This window comes from Vipera berus (assembly GCF_964194415.1).
Source record: "Vipera berus genome assembly, chromosome: 1".
Taxonomy (NCBI): Eukaryota; Metazoa; Chordata; class Lepidosauria; order Squamata; family Viperidae; genus Vipera; species Vipera berus.
In genome coordinates, this window is record NC_138202.1 from 307,592,864 (window position 1) to 307,610,971 (window position 18,108).

Below are 18,108 nucleotides of genomic sequence, written 5' to 3' on the forward strand. Positions count from 1 at the left end.
GGAGATCTGGAATAATAGAGAGATGATTCGCTTCCAAAAAAAATGGCGACTGATGGTCTCTTTTACTTCAATAATATATATAACAACAGAGGGAGATCTATTTGATGACTTAAAAGCATTGACATGGAAGGCAAGCTGGCTAAGGAAGAAAGCCAGAATAAGGCTGAAGAAAATTATTGTTTTTGATTTATTAGAGGATTTTATATTACTAATTAAAACAGAATATATTCAAATAGACAAGATGTGTAATTTGAATACCAGATTTTGTCATGAATTGAGGTAAAGAAAATTTTGGTCATTTAAAATTTGGAAGTATAAATATTAAAAGTTAAACTTGAATATTGATGGGAAATTAAAAATTGGGGAAAACAAATAAATAGGATATTGTTTATAAAGACTGAATGCAAAAGTAATTAAGATATGTATAAGCTAAAAATTGTTTGATAAATGTAATAAACATGTTTTTACTTAGTTAATATAATAAGAACTGTATTAGCTTAAAAATGAGACAGTAGATATTAAGGGAAAAAGGGGAAATATTTGATGTTGAAATAGGGGAAGTTTTGGTCATTAAATTTAAGACATTTGGAAATTAGTTGAAAATAAGGACGTTATACTGTATTATTAACTAGATGATGTAAGACGGTGGGAAATAGAATATATTCATATGGATAAGATGTATATTTTGAATATTAGACTTTGTTATGAATTGTGATAAAGAAAACTGGTTACTTAAAACTTGGAAATTATAAATATCAAATGTTAAATTTAAATATTGATGGGAAACTAAAAATTGGGAAAAACTAATTATAGGACATTGATTGTCTATAAAGATTGAACGTCAAAGTAACTAGGATAAACTAACCTGCAACCAGTGGAACAACCTGCCTAACCAAGGGAACAACCTGCCTCCAGAAGTGGTGAATGCTCCAACACTGGAAGTTTTTAAGAAGAGACTGGACAGCCATTTGCCTGAAATGGTATAGGGTTACCTGCCTGAGCAGGGGGTTGGACTAGATGACCTCCAAGGTCCCTTCCAACTTATATTATTGTTGTTGTTGTTATTATATGTGTAAGCTAAAAATTTATTGATAAATGTAACAATGCTATCTTTACTTAATTGATATAATAAGAACTGTATTAGTTTAAATATGAGACAGTAGATATTAAGGGAAAAAGAGAGGAATTATTTCATGTGGTAACTTGAGAATTGTACTAAAGACTTTTGTATGTTATTGAATTATCAATTAACCCAGTCACCATGTTGCTTTTTAAATACAAAGGTAAAATTAGAAATTAATAAAATATTACAAAAAGAAAAAGAAATTCAGCTAGTTATCTTGTGAATTACATTGCAAACTAGAATGTAAGAAGTGCACTTATCTAATAATTCATTATTAGTGGTTTTATGATCATTTTGCTTTTATCTTTATAGCCCCCGCCAAAGGTTCTTATGACCACGGTAGTAAAGTATAATAAAAACACTAAATATATAATAAAGTATATGATATAATCTAAGTGCTATTGCTAATACAACATGCTCTCTGTTTGGGTCCTCATTCTTTTGGGGATGGTAGGGAAATCTGGAATTCTGAGAACAAGCCATGCTCCTACCCAAGAGCCATCATTTCTACAGTCATATCTGTCAAAGAGAAAAATAGTTGTTTAACAACTTGTAAACATTATTTTGAACCAACTTGTTATTTTGCTCCAACAGACATATCACATAAAGTGGAATGATGATTATCAGAGCCAGTTAGTGTAAGGAACTCAAGTCAAGGCAGAAATTATATTGTTTTGAGAGACAGAACAATTTTTCCCCTTTAAATAAAATCACTATAATATAAGATTTGTTCATACAGTGGTAGGCTCCACTATTACTTTAACTATTGCTCAATTAACTATTGTTCAAAATTGGCCTTTGTGTTAGTACCATACAAGAAATCTGTCTTCTGAGTTTTAGGTACCTGAGATCTCTCCATTGGCCAGATCATTTCCTTCCTGTTTCTTATCTTCTAACTCACAATCTGCATCAAGTTGCTTCAGCTGCATAACACAGTTTGTCAAAACCTAAAGCAGCAGGAAAAAACCCAAAAGAAATAGAATATTGATACGGCAATATAATGATGCAATCATGGAATAAACTACTGCATAGCTATACTGAATTTACCTCATTTTCATTTTCTTTATAGGCAAGTGCTTCTTCAGTGTCTTTCTGAGACTTCTGATATAATTTTATCTGTTCACTGAGCTCAGCGTGCCTTTCGCTCCAGCCCTCTGCTTCTTGCAGCAGCTAAAAAAATAAGTTAAAATTTATCAAAATGTATCTTTCAAAACAATCCTACATGGTTCACATGAAGTGCTCGGTGAACTACTGCAGGCATCTAAATATTCACATGGTTTAAAATGAAGATCAGATTTGAAATGCTTTTCTTTCACTCGTATTTGAGGATGTGCATACACTCATGTGCACTTGTTTAACATTTGTGAATATAAACAATACTTATTTTTTTATTTTTTTTTATTTTATTAGATTTATATACCGCCCTTTCCCGAAGGACTCAGGGCGGTTTACAGGGTATTTAAAACAACCAGTACAAAAGTTAAAAACAAATTTAAAAAGATTAAATCATCCCTAAAATTAAAAACCCCAGTTAAAAATTCTCAGCCTGGGCCGGAGAGCTCAAAGAGCCAGGTCTTCAGGTCCCGGCGAAATGTGCGAAGGTCGGGGGCAGTCCTAAGCTCCACGGGCAGCTGGTTCCAGAGGGCAGGCCCTTCCCCTGGGTGTTATCCGACGACAGTCTTTTATCGGCGGCACCCTGAGAAGACCCTCCCTGTGGGAGCGCACTGGACAAAGGGAGCTTGATGCTGGCAGCAGGTGTTCCCTCAGATATCCCGGACCCAAGCCATTCAGGGCTTTATAGGTCATCACCAGCACCTTGAATCTCACCCGGAGGGAAACCGGAAGCCAATGCAGCTCGCGGAGTAGAGGTGTTACATGGGAGTATCGGGAACCCCCCATCACAGCTCGCGCGGCCGCATTCTGCACCAGCTGAAGCCTCCGAGTGGTCCTCAAGGGCAGCCCCATGTAGAGAGCGTTGCAGTAGTCTAGACGGGAGGTCACGAGCGCATGAGTGACTGTACGTAGGGCATCTCGGTCCAGATAGGGTCGCAACTGGCGCACCAGGTGAACCTGGGCAAAAGCCCCCCTGGTCATGGCTCCTATATGATCTTCAAAATTGAGCCGTGAATCCAGGAGGACGCCCAAGTTGCAAGCCCTATCAACGGGGGGTAACACCTCACCTCCCCATCGTTAAAGGTGGAATAATCTGGTTAGCCCAAGATGCCAATACGCCATACAATAAAGCAGAGGAAAATAATGGATATAATGGCCAGTTAGGGTGTTTAGCGGCAAAAGCATTCTTAAAGTATAATTCCAAAGAAATATCAAGCTGGCATTAGAAAACCATGTCTTCCTTTAACTGCAATTCTCCATAGAGGCCTGCCCTGAACTGCAATAGCCTTTAGTTACTTGGACGGTTTGCTTCCTCAACATGTCTTAAATTACCATCCAAGGCTCACCTTTTCTTAATTGCCTTATGGCATTACTGGTGTCCTCAATGAAATATATAACATTCAAGTCTTCAGCAAACCTAACACACAGGCTAGAATATTCAAAAAGGTAATTTATTAGGAATAATTGGGTAAGCACAACTCACTTGCTCCTTACTCTTCTTCAGTCTCATATTTTCTTCTTGCATGCGATGCAGTTCAGACTTCACTTTTTCTTCACTTAATTTAGCTTCATTAAGAGCTATCTGAACCTGTATCAATAATTGCACATCTGTGATACAAATCTTTTTTAAAAAATCATATTATCAAGCACTGATTATGCAAGAATTTTATCTGCCCAAACATTAAGTTTATAGATATTGTTTTTAATAGTCATAAAAGCTGCTTTAAGTTAAAGATCCAGATGCTTTACCTCAGAGAGCTCTACAGAATGCAAAGTAATGACTTCTTGGAGTTTCTCCAAAGACTTATGTGCTTCCATAATCTATGCAAATAGAAATAAAAAAACTATTATGTACATTGTACATAAAGTCAAATTCAGTTATTGCAATAACAGATTTGTTTTTGTGCACATATTTTTGGGAAGAGTTAAGCAATCTTTTAGATTAATATCAGCCAAATTCCCAATTATTTATTAGATTAAATCAGAAAATCAAAATGGTTATAAATCCCCAATATAGATCATTTTAGAAAGAGCATCCTTAATTCCTCAACAAAAGGTTTAGAAAGGCTCTTAGTTATGCCTAAGAACTGACTAGTTTCAGTGTAAAAAATGATAACATAGTTAATATAGAGCATTGGATACGGGCAGTCCCCAACTTATGACCACAATTGAGCCCAAAATTTCTGCTGTTGAGACATTTGTTAAGTGAGTTTTGCCCCATTTTACAACCTTTCTTGCCACAGTTGTTAAGCCAATCACTGAAATTGATAAAGTTAGTAACCCAGTTGTGTAGTGAATTGGCTTCCCCATTAACTTTGCTTGTGAGGTCACAAAAGGTGATCACATAAGCTTGGGACACAGCAAAGATCATAAAGGTCATGAACCAGTTGCCGAGCAACTGAATTTTGATCACATGATCATGGGGATGCTTCAAAAGACGTAACTGTGAAAAATGGTCATAAGTCACATTTTTCAGTGCCGTTGTAACTTTGAACGGTCAATAAACAAACTGTTGCAAGTCGAGCACTACTTGTATTATTTTTTACTAGCAATAGCTTCAAACAAGAATGGCCCTGTTTTCTTACTCTCTCTCACAGCACCTGCCAAGCAGAAATAATACTGCCTACTTGACAGGACTATTATGTAAATTCCAACAAACACTTTGCATATTAAAATACAGTATGTAAACATAATATATATTATGCTTTAACAAAATGTATATGGTATTCTTATAACAAATCAATAATCTGCAAAGAAAAAGAAATGTTTAGAAAATTATGTTATCCTCAAAAGAATATACCGTATTTTCCGGCGTATAAGACAACTGGGCATATAAGACGACCCCCCAACTTTTGAGATGATTTTCAAGATTTTTCGTCTTATACGCCGGAAAATCAGCGAGCCCGGGAAGGCACGCCCTCCCCTCTCACTGTGGAGGAAGCAGGGCAGGCTAGTGTCTGGCACTCCCCGGCAGGGCAGTCCTGCGCACGCGCGCGCTCCCCGGCTCCTAAGGAGTCCTCGGGGAGCCATGGCAGGCGCCTCACGCCCTTCCCTCTTGAGGCAGCATCAGCGGAGCCGTTCGGCGTCGGGCGGGAGCCAGCAGGGCAGTCCTGCGCACGCGCGCGGCAGGCGCCTCACGCTCTTCCCTCTTGAAGCAGCATCGGCGGAGCCGTCCGGCGTCGGGTGGACTGCCCTGCCGGCTCCCGCCCGACGCCGGACAGCTCCGCCGATGCTGCCTCAAGAGGGAAGAGCGTGAGGCGCCTGCCATGGCTCCCCGAGGACTCCTTAGGAGCTGGGGAGCGCGCGTGTGCGCAGGACTGCCCTGCCGGCTCCCGCCCGACGCCAGCCTGCCCTGCTTCCTCCACAGTGAGAGGGGAGGGCGTGCCTTCCCGGGCTCGCTGACTTGCAGCCAAGCCGGAGCCGAAAGGGGCTTTTCCTTCCACCCACCCTTTGGAATAGACGCAAGAGCTCCCGGGGTCTGGCGTTTGCAAGGGGAAGGGGCTGAGAGGCTCTTGGGGGTGGGAAGGGAGAGGCTTGAAGTTGCTTTGCAAGAACGGGGGCGCTCGATTGATTTATGTACTATTTTCCAGCGTATAAGACGACTGGGCGTATAAGACGACCCCCCAACTTTTGAGATGATTTTCATGGGTAAAAAAGTCGTCTTATATGCCGGAAAATACGGTACCACAGTACAAAAGCAGATTGTAAAATCAGTATAACTACAATAATATATATATGAATTGAGTAAATATGTGAATATTAGATCTCAGGATAGAGTAGAAGCAGGAGCAAAAATAAAGAGTTGGGATATTATTCTTCCTAATGGATTCCAAGACTGATTAAACTCTCTGTGGCAAATAAATTACTTACTTCTTTCTGTTTCTTCAAACTGTGTTTTTTCTCCTCTTCTAGCATGGTGTTTACATTTTTCATTCTGTTATCCAGAAAGTTATTTGTGTCCTGTAACATATGTGATATCAATTGAACTGAACTGAATTCCAATTCTTTAACACATTGCACATACAACAAAAATCATCAATCCTACATACCTTAAGCTTTGCAATTTCCTCTGCAAGACTTGTATTTTCTTTCTGGCCTTCCTCCACAGCTTCTTTTACCCTTTCCTTTATCTAATCACAATGGGAAAATAATGTAGTAAATAACAAATAATGGCCTATAATCCCAAGTTTTCCTTGTTACTTGACAGTCTCTACTATTTTTATTTTATTCTTTTAACTTTTAAGGTTTTTAGGACAGTTTACTTACCTGCTCAGTATTACAAATTATGATAAATTTTAGATTAATCAAAGTAAATAAATTCACACAGAAAGACATTTATACTTATTCCAGATATTTGTCTCATGTCACAATTCAAAGATATGAATGCATACATACCTTTTGATCATATTCTGACAACTTTTCTAATATTTCTGTCTTTTCTTTCAGAAGAGTCTTAATTTTTTCTGCTAGCTGTGCTTCTGTCACTAAGAAAAAAAAGACAAATGTAGAACAGTTTGTTGCAGAACTGGAATATTTGCTGTTATACCTCAAAAGCTGACCAATGAATTTCCCGTGTACTCCTCCTCCCACAGCATTAATTTCATCACTGGAAAACAACAGGCAATTTTCCACTATGGAGCATATCATTTAAATGTACAAATCTGTTTGGTATTTTTAGATGAAAAATACTGATGGGGAAAATTCTACAAGTTTATAATACAGTAATGTTTCAAACTGATAAACATTCCTGTTATGGCTTTCTTTCAGAGTCAAAAGGAAGGTACTTCTCACTGTGAGAACAAATTGGCCAAAATTATAGTGAGGTAGTGAAGACAGTGTATTTAGGAATTTATTTGGAAAGACTGAGGCAGAGAGGAAACAATGGAATTTTGGAAATAATAAATATTCAGTAGTCAAAATGCTGAAATTACATTAATGTTTCTTAAGTCTCCTATTCTCAGCTCAGCTGTCCAAAAACTCTACAGAAGAAAAAGTGTTTTCCCCAAGTGATATTAATAAAGTGCAGAAAGCCAATATAACTCAAATAAACAGGACAGTGCTATTTGAGAAATAGAGAATTGAGAAAGAGTTAAGATGTTTTGAAATCCTAAATTTTCTCTGTCATTGACCCACAACATTGAAACAGAAGCTCATCGTGCCCAAATAGCATTAAGTACACATGACAGCACAGCATATTCTATTACTTATAAGAGCACATACTTATATTAAGCAAGCAATTCCCGCCGCCCCCCAAATTAGTCACAGTACAATTTTTAAGGGCAATTTTTTTTACCTTGATACATTCTACTCTTAACCTACAAGGAATAAAAAGAATAAAAATGTTATAAAAATAGTCATTTTATTAATAGAATTTCAACAATAAAAATCAAGTGCTGACCAAATATACTGCTACCAAGACAAGTTCAAATAAACTGCTTCCAGCACAAGCATCAAGTGACATAACACATCTAAGCTGATTCTAATTAGTTTCAAGTTCAATGTCTTACTAGAAAAACAAGTCACAGGTTTGATTACTCAATTCTTATATAGAAACAATTCAGTCAACAATTTTTCACATACACAAAGAATTTCAAAGCTTAATTAGAGAATTGTCCACATGATATAATAAACAAGATAAAGATTAAATGATTGCCCAAATTTTGTTGCCTATCAAATCATTTGTCACTGCCTATATCGTAATTTCAAGCTGAGGACTTTAATAGCAGCATGCATACCGATATCCTCTTTCACATCAATATGTCTTATAAATAGCCATGATTTACTGTTATGATTTTACAACCTCAATGTTATTGTTCTCTTCCTTACAACAATTGGTTTCCACAGATAATACACTCACCCAAATCACTTTATCCTGAAAATTCAGACCAATGCCCAAATTATAAAAAATGAATGAATTAAATATGCTTAATTACTGTATCAAACTTAATCATAAAAGCAACAACACCAAAGCTGGCAAATATCAACAACACATTTTTCAGATGAATGAAAAAGATGACCTAAGTATTTTAGTAACAGCACATTTTGAATATATGTTATGTTTTGCTTCTAATGATAAAACAAGGCATCAACTGATATGCAAAGATTTATAATTCACTGCTGAAGTTAATTATCTACTCTAATTGTTAGTATACCAGGTTTGCTTATTTGCTTTAGTTTACTTATAAACAGGCAGTTCTGAAAATTTACTTACAGATAGACAGGTTCTCCAGAAGAAAATAGCAAGTGTAGCAATTCCAGCAAAGGCAGTGATGATAATGGGCTCCCAAGGAAATCCATGGAAGTCAGGGCCAGGCTGCATGTTTTCAGGTAGTGTTGAAACCAGCTAAAAAAAGGGGGATAAGTCTCTACATTTAAAATAATTTAAATATGCATTTAGAAATACAGGATACTACTATGAACATTTCATTTAAGAAGGTTCACTCAAATTAATTCCATAACTTTCCATTATGTTCTTATTCCCCAAAGCCATAAAGCCAGAGTCAAGTGTATTCACAATGCTCTGTTGAATAACAAGTTTCAACAAGCAACACAAGGAATTTTCTCCTACTCTGAATTTGTTTAGAACAATTCTTGTTTACATTCTTTACTATTATTATTCTAATTATAGTCAGAAGATCAGAAGCTAATGGTAACAACTTAAGGTCAATTACATTCTAGTTTTTTTATTCCTGATGATTCACATTTAGAATCTAACACTTCACAGATTTTGAATGTATTGTTTCATCTTTGTTATATAATACACTAAGTTTTAAAAATGTGCACGTAACCTAGTAAGTAGGTTTTTTTTAGCATAGCTCATCATGTTTGCCTTATTTCCCCCATCCACAATCTTCAAAAAAAAAAAGATTTGTTGTAATATTTTCTTTTTGATCCATAAGATGCTACTAAAAATACCACAGCTAATTAGTTTACCACTGTTTTAAGACTAAAACAGAAATATAAGGCACTGCTGCAGCCAAACAAATTTACTTTTAAGTAATGTTAATGCTATACCTAACGTAATTAAGAAAACACAGATGGAACTAATTTAAAGTACTTTTTCCTGAACTTCCCATGCTTACATTCTATGCTTTCAGGTGGATATGTGTACTCTTAAAAACGGTTGCATTCTCTGACAGCTTCCTACACTGTATGCTACAAACATTTTCCGATCCAGATGGTTACGCGTTTCCATTTTCGTTATCTGAAGTCAAGCTACAATTATATCAAGTTTCCACCAACATTAAAAAGTAGAACTAAATTACCAGCACAGAAATTCGTACGTAAATTATTTTTCTGCCACCACAGTAGCTAACAACTTTTGACTCCCTTCAGCATTTGGAAATAAGCAAATAAGGATACAAACTCTTCCCCCACCCTCCCCCCCCAAAAAAAATCCCACCTCTCCTTGATTTCCTTAGCACTTCTATTTACTCGGGGCCACCCACAGCCACAAATCTGTCCCTTAAGTATAAAGGACATCTGGCTACGTTGTGGCTAGAAGCGGAAAGCGACTTGGTGGCACAACCTGTCAAAGTACGAAGCCAGCATTTTGTTCTGGCAGTCTTTTTTTTTTTTAAAATTACTACCTATGTCAGGGGTAGGCAACCTCGGCTCTTTTATGACTCATGGACTTCAACTCCCAGAATTCCTGAGCCAGCCAAGCTGGCTCAGGAATTCTGGGAGTTGAAGTCCATGAGTCATAAAAGAGCCGAGGTTGCCTACCCCTGACCTATGTGTTCTGGCAGTTTTTTAAAATTACTATTTATTTCGGAAGACAAAGAACCCCGTCTTTCCCCAGCAGCCCAATTCGACTTTCGCTTATTTCCTCGCCGAGAGCGCGGTTGTTTTCAGCTCACTATCGTGACAACAAGCTGTCTTCACCAGGCCCCTCCGCCCCGTTCAATACGCCCCTCTCGTCCTTCGCCGCCCGTAGCCGAGGGTAGTATTTGGCAGGCAACCCCGCTCCTCCCAGAGCAAAGACCCTTTGGTCCCTCTCGATCGCTCCCGCTTCCCTTTCCTCACCCAGAAAAGACGGTCCCTAAAGGAAGCACAGCCCCGGGAGAGCGGCCCGTGAAGCAGAGCGGCGCTACTGTTGCTGGAAGGAACAACGGACGCCATGGAGAAAGCAGCCCGCGACGACCCTCTCGCTCTCCTCCGTTCCCGTTGGGGCAAGAGCACACCCCCCCCCCGCGCGCGCGCACCTTCCCGGCTTCTGTTTCCACAGGGACACGTCACCTCACCCTGACCCCACCGCGACCCCTCGACGTCATCGGCCCGTGCCGGCAAGTCACGGTTGTAAGGTCCCGGAAGCAGAGCTCAGCCGGCTTCTGACCGGAAGAAGGGGGCAGGGAGGAGCGTTTGAGCTCGCTAAGTTTAACGAGCCTCTTTGCTAAAGAGTTTGGGGGGTGGTGGTGGAGGCTTCTGTTTTTGTAAGCTGTGATGGCAGGAAGGGTCTTTTTTTTTTATAGAAGAAGAGCCATCATACGTTATGTCAGGGGTCTTCAAACTTGGCCCTTTTATGACTTGTGGACTTCAACTCCCAGAATTCCTCAGCCAGCTTTGCTGGCTGAGGAATTCTGGGAGTTGAAGTCCACAAGTCATAAAAGGGCCAAGTTTGAAGACTCCTGCGTTATGTGGACTCTTCTGAGCTCCTGAAAAATAATACATTTTCCTTATGACCTAGCCAGCAAAATAAGGAAAGGGAACTTACAATGCTGATTCTAGGTTCCAGATAATCTCCGGGTTCCCATGTTCTGAGCTCAGATCTATTGACCCCAATGTGAGAAGGCAAAGCTACCTGGACGTTTTCAAGTATGTGCTTAAAAACCCAGTAAGCTGTACAGAAAGACCCACAAGCAAGCTCCAAAACGGAATTTTAAAGAAAATATCAAGTTGTTTTACATAACAATCTCCTACTAGATTTTAAAACTGAAAAATACTACACTGTACTTTGCTTTTCTCCCCCTACATGTTTATAATTTTCTTCAAAGGAAGTGCCGTTTTTACTATTTGAATAGTGTACAGACTAGGCTGCAAATATTGTGTGCATTTTAATTCTATAACACTCTGGAAAAGGCCTAATGCTAGGAAAGCTGGAAGGAAAGAGAAGAGGATGACCAGATGACTGGGTTTTTTTCCCCTTCCATTCAATATTTGATTCTTGGAGACTGCCTGGACAAGTTCCTTTAAGTTTTTTTGGCAAGGTTTTTCAGAAATGGTTTGCTATTGCATCCTTTCAATAGGGCTTAGAGAAAGTGATTGGCCCAAGACTCACTTAGCTGCCTTTGTGCCTAAGGAAGGAATAAAATTCAAGAGTCTCCTGGTTTCTACCCTTATGTCTTAACCATGGAAACAAATTCTATGAAAGCATATGGGAAATTTTGGCTTTTACGACTACTATATGTCAAGTAAGATAAAATACCCCTTCATGGAGTACTGCCTTGTGGCAAAGGGGCTTGCATAATTTAATGAAGCTATGAGCTATGCCATACAGGGCCACCCAAGACAGACAGGTCATAGCAGAGAGTTCTGACAAAATGTGATCCACTGGAGAAGGAAATGGCAACTCACTACAGTATCTTTGCCATGAAAACCCCATGGACAGTACCAAAAGAAAAAAAGATATGACGCTGGAAGATGAGCCCCTCAGGTTGGAAGGTGTCCAATATGCTACTGGGGAAGAGCAGAGGGTTAGTACTAGTAGCGCCAGAAAGAATGAAGCAAGTGGGCCAAAGCTGAAAGGACGCTCAGCTGTGGATGTATCTGGTAGTGAAAGAAAAGTCCGATGCTGTAAAGATTTTTTCTCCATAGGAACCTGGAATGTAAGATCCATGAATCAAGGAAAGCTGGACGTGGTCAAACAAGAGATGACAAGACTAAACATCGACATCTTAGGTATCAACGAACTAAAATGGACAGGAATGGGTGAATTTAATTCAGATGACCATCAGGTGTACTATTGTGGGCAAGAATCCCTCACAAGAAATGGAGTAGCCTTCATAGTCAATAAAAGAGCATGAAAAACAATACTGGGATACAATCCCCCAAATGACAGAATGATCTCAGTTTGAATCCAAGGCAAACCATTCAATATCACAGTAATCCAAGTCTATGCCCCAACCACGAGTGCTGAAGAGGATGAAATTGACTGGTTCTATGCAGCCCTACAGCACCTTATAGAACCAAAAAATGATGTCCTTATCATCATGGGAGATTGGAATGCTAAAGTAGGAAGCCAAAAGATAACCGGAATAACAGGCAAATTTGGCCTTGGAGTACAAAATGAAGCAGGGCACAGGCTGATAGAATTTTGTCAAAAGAATACAATGGTCACAGCAAACACTCTTTTCCAACAACCCAAGAGACAGCTCTACACATGGACATCACCAGACGGCCAACACAGAAATCAGATTGACTATGTGCTCTGCAGCCAAAGATTGAGAAGCTCTATACAGTCAGTAAAAACAAGACCAGGAGCTGACTGTGGCTCAGACCGTGAGCTTCTCGTTGCAAAATTTAGGCTTAAACTGAAGAAAGTAGGGAAAAGCACTAGGCCACTCAGGTATGAACTAAATCATATCCCTGATGAATATACAGTAGAGCTGACAAATAGATTTAAGGAATTAGATCTGATAGAGTGCCTGAAGAACTATGGACGGAGGTTTGCAACATTGTACAAGAAGTAGCAACTAAAACCATCCCCAAAAAAAAGAAATGCAAGAAAGCAAAATGGCTGTCTGAGGAAGCTTTGCAAATAGCTGAGGAAAGGAGGGAAGCGAAAGGCAAGGGAGAAAAAGAAAGATACACCCAATTGAATGCAGAATTCCAGAGAATAGCTAGAAGAGATAAGAATGCCTTCTTAAATCAACAGTACAAAGAAATAGAAGAAAACAATAGAATAGGGAGGACCAGAGATCTTTTCAAGAAAATTGGAGAGATGAAGGGAACGTTTCATGCAAAAATGGGCATGATAAAGGACCAAAATGGCAGGGACCTAACAGAGGCAGAAGAGATTAAGAAGAGGTAGCAAAATTACACAGAAGAACTATACAAGAATGAGCTTAACGTCTCTGATAATCATGATGAGGTGGTCACTGACCTTGAGCAAGACATCCTAGAATGTGAAGTGAAGTGGGCCTTAGAAAAGCTGAGCAACAACAAAGCTAGTGGAGGTGGCAGTATTCCAGCTGAGCTATTCAAAATTTTAAAAGACGATGCAGTAAAAGTGCTACACTCAATTTGCCAGCAAATTTGGAAAATTCAACAATGGCCACAGGATTGGAAAAGATCAGTTTACATTCCAGTTCCAAAGAAAGGCAGTGCCAAAGAATGTTCAAACCATCGCACCATTGCACTCATTTCTCACACTAGTAAAGTTATGCTTAAAATTCTACAAGCTAGACTCCAGCAGTATGTGGATCGAGAACTACCAGAAGTACAGGCAGGATTTCAAAGAGGCAGAGGAACTAGAGATCAAATTGCCAACATACGCTGGATCATGGAGAAAGGCAGAGAGTTCCAGAAAAACATCTACTTCTGCTTCATTGACTGTGATAAAGCTTTTGATTGTGTGGATCACAACAAACTGTGGCAAGTTCTTAAAGAGATGGGAGTACCAGACCATCTTATTTGTCTCTTGAGAAACCTATATGCGGGTCAAGAAGCAACAGTGAGAACTGGACACAGAACCACTGATTGGTTCAAAATTGGGAAAGGAGTCTGGCAAGGCTGTATACTGTCACCCTGCCTGTTTAACTTATATGCAGAGCACATCATGAGAAAGGCAGGGCTAGATGAATCAAAAGTTGGAATTAAGATTGCCGGGAGAAATATCAACAACCTAAGAAATGCAGATGATACCACTCTAATGGCAGAAAGTGAAGAGGAACTAAAGCCTCTTGTTGCGAGTGAAGAAGGAGAGTGCAAAAGTTGGGTTGAAACTAAACATTAAGAAAACCAAGATCATGGCATCCGGCCTTCTCAATTCCTGGCAAATAGATGGGGAAGAAATGGAGGTAGCAACCGATTTTATTTTCCTGGGCACCCTGGAAAATAAAAGTGCCAACAAAAGTGCGTATAGTCAAGGCTATGGTCTTCCCAGTTGCAATGTATGGCTGTGAAAGTTGGACCATAAGAAAGGCTGAGCACCAAAGAATTGAAGCCTTTGAACTATGGTGCTGGAGAAGACTCCTGCGAGTCCCTTGGACTGCAAGGCGATCAAACCGGTCAGTCCTAGAGGAGATCAACCCTGACTGCTCTTTAGAAGGCCAGATCCTGAAGTTGAAACTCAAATATTTTGGCTACCTAATGAGAAGGAAGGACTCACTGGAGAAAAGCCTAATGCTGGGAAAGGTTGAGGGCAAGAGAAGAAAGGGACGACAGAGAATGAGGTGGCTGGATGGAGTCACTGAAGCAGTAGGCGTGAGCCTAAATGGACTCCAGAAGATGGTAGAGGACAGGAAGGCCTGGAGGAACATTGTCCATGGGGTCGCGATGGGTCGACACGACTTCGCAACTAACAACAACAAGAAGAAGATAAAATACTTACAATTTCTGTGATGGGTTGCATATTTTCTTTGGCTGACAGGACTACCTCATCCAAGATAGATAGAATGTTTGGAGCAGCAGAATTTCCTTCTGATAGATTACTATCTTCTTGCATTGCATCATCCTTAGCATTAATTTGACCTTAAATTAAAACAAAGATTTTGAATCTTTTAATGAAATTATTTTTATTAAAGAATAATTTGGGAGCATCTTGACACAACTTATAATACTAATCATGTTAGTATGTAGAAGCCAACCAAAACCTTGTGGTTTATAAATGTTTTCATAAAATAAGTTTAGTTCATCAGACACATAAAATATTAAAAATAGGCTACCTATTTTGAAGTTGTATTTTCACTGTTTGTATTCTGAAGCTTGCATAGCTGTTTTTTTAACTGTATCCTGAACTGTACATTTCAGTTTTAACAGTTTAATCAGAATAGGTGGTGAGGAATTCTAGAAATTGTAATTTACTATGTTCAAAAGAATGATTGCCCATAACTCATTGAACTGACTTTTTAATAGATTTGAGTGACTCATTAAATCATTTTTAATTAGAAGTGTATCTAAATTTATATTCAATTGAAATATTAGAATCAAATTATCCTACTTTGGACGTTATACAAAGACAAACTCTCTAGAAAAGGCCCTGATGCTGGGAAAGCTGGAAAGAAAGAGAAGAGGATGACCAACAGCAAGGCTATCATTGCATCCTTGGAAGACCAGGTCAGGGAGAGATTGTCAGGGAGAAAATCTAACGATATGGTTGCTAGGAGTTGATAGTAAGTTGATGGCACATAACCAGTCAATTAACCTGAAAATAAATATTTCTTGTTCCACTATCATGAGGCAAGTACAGTGGACACCTAGCACTATTTAGAGAAAACAATGCTTTGATTTCACTGCTGAGTTTGTACTTGTCCCTAGCTATTATTTATTTAACTATAATCATTAGATTCTGTTGTGATTCAGTGTCAGCCTGTGGTTCTGGCAGCTGAGTTGGATGATTCTGAAGAGGAGGAGGAGGAAGGGTTTGGAGAGCCTTTGCAGGACTCTCAGCCTGGCCCCTCCCGTCTTGTTCTTCATCAGACTCAGCTGTGTGAGCACAAGGGATTGGAAGAAGATGATCCACAGCTGGCTCTGTTCAGGGACGCTAGGAGCAGGAGGCAATCTAGCAGAGCAGAACAGAGGAAGGCAATGAGGCAACTCGGGAGAAGCCAATGAGAAGCCACGCCTTGGGACTGCTGATAAAAGGGGAAGGTGTGGGAGGTTCTGGTTGCTGAAGGCAACCGTTTGAAGATCTTCTGCTAGAGTCCTGGTCTGTTATTCTTGTTTAACTCTTGTTTGAACTTTTGGTTTAACTTTTGTTTGAGCTCTTTGTAAATAAATTTGGTTGGGTATTTTCCAGCCTGTTGACTATAAAAAGGGGTTGTCCCTCACATTCAAACAGGGCTGGTCGTAGGCTGGAACAGAACAGATTCATAGGTTTGTACCATATCCTAAGCCACAAAACATGGCTAATAAACCACACTAACTAGGTTGTCATAATCTGCTAAATTGAAATCAAACAGCTCTATGACTTTGATATAACCTGATTCATAGTAACAACTTTTATCCCCTAAGCTAGGGGTGTCAAACTGGCGGCCTGTTGGCCAGATGCATCATGTGCAGGCCATGCCCACCCTGGCTCCACAAAGCAAAAAACATCGTGATATGTCACAAACAACATGTGACACGATCGAGTTTGACACATGTGCTCTAAGCATTTGTCTCTTTAAAAATGTACATACAGAAGAGGATGTCTATCTCGTAATGAATATATCTTTAAAAATAGTTATTTCCTGAATTATAATCTTGCAGATATTTTTATATTATATTTTTGTATAAAGAAACAAGCTATACTGAAAGCTACCTGTAATGAAATCCTTTTTAGCTCCTGACGCAACTGATCCAAAGACATCATCCACATCTGGCAGGTTTTTGTCACCCACAGGAATATCCTTGTTTTCCATATTAAGCACCATTCCAGTGTCTGTCAAAATGTTCTCATCGTCTTTTGACTGATCCATGTGAACAGTTTCTTCTTTTTCAAATACCTGTTCTGTGTCTAGTACAGACTTTTGATCTGTGTCTTCCACCAGGGTTTCCAAAGTATGTCTGTCATATTCTGTTTGTTTCCCATTAGCTAAAGTAAGTAGAGATTTCTGTTAGTTATAAGTTCACACTTTTACTTACCTTTATTTACATACATTTTTCTTGCAAATGTATTTTAGTTATCTCTAACTTAGCATTTAAAGTTAGGCAGAATACACACAGAGATATTAAAAGTACTTTTTCCTGCAAGAAACCTGCAGAAGTGGGTTGTTTTTATTGTTTACATTTTCTGTTTTTCTCCTGCGTTTTTTTACCTTAAAACTCATGGCAGCAAATTTCTAAGTAGTCCTTGAAGCAGGCAGTGACCAGACCTTATTCAGCTATAACACATTTCTTATTCTTTCCAATAAGATTACCGTATATTCCAGATTGCTAAAATATTAATTACATATTTTGAAATTTTGGGAACAAAATAAAACTCAGAATTTATAATCTTTTACAAGGATTTTATCCACATTATTATTGTTGTTTTCAACAGAATTGGTACAAACTTTTTATCAGTTATACATTAATTTTAAAATAATATACAAGGTATATAGGTATATTAAACTGATGTATATGCAGTATTATTTTTATTGAGGTTGGTCAAGTTTCTAGCCTTATTTTACTGCCTTAGTAAAGCAGATTCCAATTATGATTGTCTACTGTAAAAATGTCATTTGGTGGACATTCGCTTGGACGTTCATTTTTAGGAAAATATAATACTGAGTTCCAGAGTAATGCACAATTTATTGCTAGGAGTGTCGTTCCTTTTGTAAAAGTATATAATAGATCCTCCAACTTACATAAGCTTAAAGTAGCCCTCAGGACCATTGCAATCCAGGTGCAAACTGTGCACCACACAAGGTTGCCACATGAGGGAAGGGACCAGCAGGCAACTGCATATGAATGGAGCTGGAAGCAAGTGCAATATTTAATACATTTTGAAATTTTTTTAAAAAAAATATGGGGAGCTAAGTGGAGTTCTGCATAATGGCATCTTTTATGCTAGTAGCAGTCCTGGTGGCCCTGAAATAATTGGGATTAATGTGTTCCATTAATTTAAACTCCAAGAATGATTATGTTGGGATATTACCCAACATGTAAACAATTACAGAACTGTGCTTAAATATAGTTACTTCATATCTTTAAAAATAGTTTCACCTGAGCAATTGAATATATTAATTTGA

General features: G+C 38.7%; 1 protein-coding gene across 2 annotated transcripts in view; it reads right to left on the reverse strand.

Moving 5' to 3' along the window:
* Nucleotides 1–18,108, reverse strand: part of MIA3 (MIA SH3 domain ER export factor 3) — a 42,304-nt gene that overhangs the window by 14,281 nt on the left and 9,915 nt on the right. For both annotated transcript variants that reach the window (XM_081342705.1, XM_081342704.1), the window contains exons 5-15: nucleotides 16,698–16,970; nucleotides 14,787–14,926; nucleotides 8,448–8,579; nucleotides 7,530–7,551; nucleotides 6,632–6,720; nucleotides 6,286–6,366; nucleotides 6,107–6,196; nucleotides 3,986–4,057; nucleotides 3,720–3,824; nucleotides 2,171–2,293; nucleotides 1,968–2,070 (exon numbers count right to left, since the gene is read on the reverse strand). In XM_081342705.1, coding sequence (XP_081198831.1) covers nucleotides 1,968–2,070; nucleotides 2,171–2,293; nucleotides 3,720–3,824; nucleotides 3,986–4,057; nucleotides 6,107–6,196; nucleotides 6,286–6,366; nucleotides 6,632–6,720; nucleotides 7,530–7,551; nucleotides 8,448–8,579; nucleotides 14,787–14,926; nucleotides 16,698–16,970 — 1,230 coding nt within the window. The remainder of the gene's footprint in view (nucleotides 1–1,967; nucleotides 2,071–2,170; nucleotides 2,294–3,719; nucleotides 3,825–3,985; nucleotides 4,058–6,106; nucleotides 6,197–6,285; nucleotides 6,367–6,631; nucleotides 6,721–7,529; nucleotides 7,552–8,447; nucleotides 8,580–14,786; nucleotides 14,927–16,697; nucleotides 16,971–18,108) is intronic.